The sequence below is a fragment of the Arachis ipaensis genome, chromosome B09, assembly GCF_000816755.2.
Source record: "Arachis ipaensis cultivar K30076 chromosome B09, Araip1.1, whole genome shotgun sequence".
NCBI lineage: Eukaryota > Viridiplantae > Streptophyta > Magnoliopsida > Fabales > Fabaceae > Arachis > Arachis ipaensis.
Window position 1 is genome coordinate 98,988,483 of NC_029793.2, and position 5,387 is coordinate 98,993,869.

The 5,387-nt window shown below is 32.4% G+C and overlaps 1 protein-coding gene across 1 annotated transcript in view; it reads right to left on the reverse strand.

Annotated features, from left to right (window-relative positions):
- Window positions 1,013-5,387, reverse strand: part of LOC107618548 (eukaryotic translation initiation factor 6-2) — a gene marked incomplete in the record, with an annotated part of 4,756 nt that continues 381 nt past the window's right edge. Inside the window, 8 exon segments of the mRNA XM_016320636.2 lie at window positions 1,013-1,452; window positions 1,540-1,650; window positions 1,788-1,918; window positions 2,947-2,991; window positions 3,198-3,283; window positions 3,409-3,505; window positions 3,682-3,733; window positions 5,274-5,387. Of these exon segments, the coding sequence (XP_016176122.1) occupies window positions 1,195-1,452; window positions 1,540-1,650; window positions 1,788-1,918; window positions 2,947-2,991; window positions 3,198-3,283; window positions 3,409-3,505; window positions 3,682-3,691 (738 nt within the window).

Below are 5,387 nucleotides of genomic sequence, written 5' to 3' on the forward strand. Positions count from 1 at the left end.
TTATCCCTCTTACACAATTATAATAACAAAGATGAGGAAAAAAATTATGATAACTTACTCTTTAAAAATAAGAAAAATACTAGTTATATCTAAACACTCTTGATACTTTAAAAATAAGAAAAATACTAGTTATATCTAAACACTCTTGATACTCATATACAGTTGTTAATTGATTGTGTATTTAAATAAATTTTTTTAACAAAATAAAGAGAATGCATATTTGGTTATGAAGAAAATATTAGTGTCAAAACACTTTATTATAAAGGGTGTAGAAGTAGCAGGATTGAAAGAATAATTAATGCAATGTTGTTAAACCTTAATAAATTTACAGGCTCTTCATCGAGATGGTATACTCTTAATCTTTAAAGATACTGGCCAAGTGATTTAATGATTTCAAAGCAATTCCAACTTCAAGAACAAGAAAGCGATACTCTATTTTTCCTTCACAACAATGGGTACTTAATACATCTACCTCTTTCACTAATGGTGTATTAACCTCAAATTTTTTAGGAACGCCCTCTCTATACCTTGAAGCATTCCTAGTTTCAAGAACTAAGAGTTGTCCAACTTTTTCTTTACATTAATAGCAATAGAGTAGATTATTACAAAAGAAATTCTATTGAACCAAATTATGTGTGTGTGACTATCAAATTTGTGTAAATAATCTTCGTAAATTTATAAAAATTTATATGAATCAATATGATAGCTAGTAAATGAGTTTGGTTATGATAAATGACTTCAATGCCTCTCCCAAATCTTAAAAACGTTACAAGTTATAGTGGTAAACTGGTAATGGACCATTTTTTAACCCTAATTCTTATTTTATGTTAATTTGAAAAATAAAAAGATACTACTAAATAAAATACAAAATATACACGCGTGGTGATAACCTTTACTTATATATATATCAAGCCCATGTAACGCAAGTGCACGCAGTCATGCACCGGTAGCTATAGATTCATGGATCACCGCAAACTCAATAAAATAACAAAATAGAGCATGACACATACAATTAATTAAAGCCAAAATTCTTGATTGAATTAAGTGTTTATAATTTAGACGACACACTATGACCAAGTTGTTCCACAAAAGGAAAAATAGAAAAATATCACAAAAGCTATCACCAAAACTTTAATACCTTAGCACAAAATAAGCAGAACACTACGGTATGCAAAGTGGCTACAGTTTTATCACTCATACATAACTATCAATGAGAGATTTCCTCATCTCATTCGCAATTGCATTGGGCTGTGCTTCTCTCAGCTTGAAAACACTCTCAATCACGGACAGTTCCGTTGCCGTCGTATCTGACCCGCAAAATGCTGTCCAGTCATTTACTGTCATGCCGGCTGCTATTACTTCACTGCCACGGTTGACAGTCCCAGCCACCAAGGGCACCTGAAGAAGGGTCGAAAGCTCATCCAAGTCTTCAATTGAAGTATGTGGGTGAACCTGAACCAAGGGTACGGTCATATTCATATATAGCAATGTTGTACACATATCTAAGTTACAATTTTGAAGAGAACATCTTGTGCTTACCAAACCACCCCTGTTTGATAAGGCGCAGTAACTGCCAACAAGAATGTTGCCCGCGATAGTTTGCCTGAAAACTTCTACTCCAAGAACATCTGCAATTAACTCCTCAGTTTCCTGAACACCAATTTCAACGTAAATACTAAAGCATTGTAAAATCATGTGAAGAAGTGTCTATACAATCTTAAATATGTATCAAGGATTAGCATAGATAGGAGAGAGAAAAAGCTACAATCTATAACAAGACAATCTACCTTGTCGAGATCGGTGTGTGCGAGGGCAACATGGTCATTACATGCTATACAATTTCCCAGAGCCGACAATCTTTCATCTACGCGTTGAACAACAACTTGATCGGGTAAACTATTCCTCAAATGTTGAAGTTCTTCAGCAACAGCCGTGGCAAAAACGATCAAGTACGATGAGTCAGTACAATATCATGACGAGCATACTTGAACAATGGATATGCCATATATGAGGAAAATGCTACTAAGAAACAATCCAAGACAAGTAAACTGATACAACCACGGCAAACATCAAGAATAATTTTGGAAACAATGTTTATAACAATTCCAGATGCTTGGAATCAACAAGATAGGTAGCCTGTAATTTGGCAGCTTGTTTGGTATTGCTTTTGTTGTTCACTTACAACTATTGAGAAATCTTAGAAATAGTTCTTATGATATGGGTAATTGATAACTATCTTACCTGTGCTAACAAAACAGAACTCAACACATCACTGCTCAAATGCTAAACAACATTCTAAAAAGTGCCTTTGGATAATGTGGTAGTGGTTCAGGAGCATAATCCCTCACATGAGACTGTTAGAGTGGTGGAAAATTAATAGTTTTATGTGAGGGTTATGCACTTAAATCACTACAATATTGTTTGATTGTTTCCAAAAATCAATTTCGGAAACCATGGATCTACGAGACATCAGGACATACCAAAATTGTACACTAGAGAATTAACTTATAATCAACTCCCACACTGCAAAACATGGAGATATGTAACATGCAAGATAACCAAAATCACTAGTTAGTAGAAACTTGTATACAGCTTTTTGTTTTCCGTTAAAAGATAATCTCCAACCATCTACAGTTCCGAAAAATAAATGCCACCTTAGTTTGACAACACTATCGAAAAAGAACACAGATTACTTTAGTGATAAAAATAGGTATGGTGAATTTTAATTTCTCCTCTTGAAAGAGGGTGTAGCACCAAGCACCAATCAACAAGATGTTTTGACAAGATACAACACAACAACCAAATCGCATCTAACAACACTAAGGATACAAATCAACATGCACCCAGGATACAAATTAACATGCAACCATGGCATTGGAATCAAATACACTAAGAATAAAATTAACATGAAACATATTAATCAGAAAATCAGAAATTAAGAAAAACCTTGGTCTGTTGTGGTATGCGGCAAGAGAAGACCATTCTTGTTTCCTGCACACCAAAAGAAAGTCCAGTTAATAAGAGGTCTAAAATGCAATAATCAATTAATAGAAGAAACTAAGGTAACCATCTCTTGCTTGTTTTTCTAGAAGGGGAAAAAATGTAGTCATCTCTTATCAGTATTTCGATAGTTCAAGCCTTCACAATTTAAAGATTGATATCAATTGAGATTTGACAAGCCAAGAGAAAAACTTTACCAACACAAAGACGACCAATGATACGAGTTCCACCAATGGAGGTTTTGACAACAGGGATAACATCTGCTAACTCAGCCTCAAAGGCACTGCATGAAAAGACACATCAATTTATTCATCAAGAGATCCACTTTTACAATTTCAACAAGCTCAAAAATAACTTGAATCCACCGGGGAAGTATGTATATTTTCACTAAGCCATAAAGAATGGAACCTGTAGAAATTTTCAGAACCCCCAATGGCAACCAAACAGTAGGCATTGGTAAGTTTCGAGAAGACTCCAACTTCACAATTATTCTCAAACTGAAGTCCTGCAGGAAATCAATATCCATCAAGTACAATGTCATATCTAAGATAAACACATAATTTCCCATTAAAGTTGACCCTAAAATAATGTGTTGATGATCAAAGCGGTAACTGATATGATCAAACTATATACAAAATGAACGACTAAAGACAAGTGAAAATGTAATGACTCATCACTTACTAGTTGCCATGACAGAGATGAGAAAAATCTTTGCCCAACTGCAGCTAAGAATCTGCAGCAATAATATCTAGTTAGGTTCAAATGAAAAATAAAGCAATAAATAATAGCAATATGCACCTAAATGTAATCCAAAAACATATAGTAGAAGCCCTTTCTTTCTTCCCTTCCCTTTTTCTTTTGTTAACGTTGATGATCACAAGTCCTAGTATCCAAGAGCTTCAACTCTAACACTAGAACAACAACAACTATTGATGATTTTATTTCATATCAGCTACTTTAACTAGAGACCAAACCAATCCAACAAGATCAACAAGCTTGTATTGAATAGCAGCTGGAACATTCACAAATTAAACCTACTACTAAGCACCAACCACCAGATATTCATATTTCATATACATAAAGTTCAAATGAAAAATAATCCATTCACAAACATAGGGAAGAAGAAGAACAACAACAACAACCAGGCTATGATTATCTAGCTATAACAAAACAAGAAAATATTATAACTTCACACGCGAAGCTCCAAAATAAGCAAAGAAGAGCGCAGGGGTGGTTATGGTTTACCTAAACAGTGGAAGGTGGCGGAAGAGGTGGAGGGTAGGGCACCGCTATTGGGTACTTGGTATTTGATTTTTGATTTTTTAATTGCAAACGCGATAGCTATTTAAGGGCTTGTTTGGGGCAATATCTTGATAAAAAAATCTTTTTTTTAATAAAAAATATCTTTTTTTATTTTTTAAGTGTGTTTAACAAATTTTTAATAGTAAAAATAAAAATATTTAAAAAATAAAAATATCTTTTTTAAAAAATTGTAATTTATAATTTAAATTTTTTTTTTAAAAAAAAATATTTTTATGTAATAAATAAACAAAAAAATATTTTTATATTATTATACTTAAACATAATTGATAAATAAAAATATCTTTTTGTATGAGATACTCAAACATAAAATTATTTTTATTTTTCTATAAGACCTTTAAAAAAAGATAACTCGAAAAAAAAAAATCTTTTTTTTTAAAAGCTTACCCAAATAAATTCTAAACCAAGGTTGCAAAAGTCGACCCAGTCAATAATCAAATAGAATGATTGGTTCAATAATTTAATGAATTCAACCAAAATTCAACCAAAATTCAGCCGACTTAATTAAATATAAGATAAAATTATTAAAAATTTAATATATAATTTATAACTAAAAGAAAATAAAAACATACGTAAATGACAGCACATAATATTTTACCACAAAAAAACATTAACAAATAAATTTTCATCTAAACGAAGACACTTATCATAATATCATCATCATAAATCATAATCACCAGTAAAGGTTCCAATATTATTTCAGAAACAGCAACAAATCATAATCATCACAAAATTTAACAAAACAGCAACAACATTATTCCAGAAAATCAGCGACAAACACTATTCCAAAAAATCAGCAACAACATAATGACAAAATTATTTTAGAAAATTTAACAAAAAAAAACCCATAACCATCATCCATCAAAATTTAACAAAATAAGCAAAAATGAACAAATACAGAAAAATCAGCAACTCAGAACAGTAAAATTAACAAAATCAGCAGCTTTGCTTACGGCGTCGAGGAAGGAAGGAAAGTAACGGCGATGGAGAAGGAAAGTGAGCTCGGACAGAGAGAAGGGGGCTCGAAGACAGAGGCTTGACGAGAGAGAGAGAGAGGGGGGGAGAGG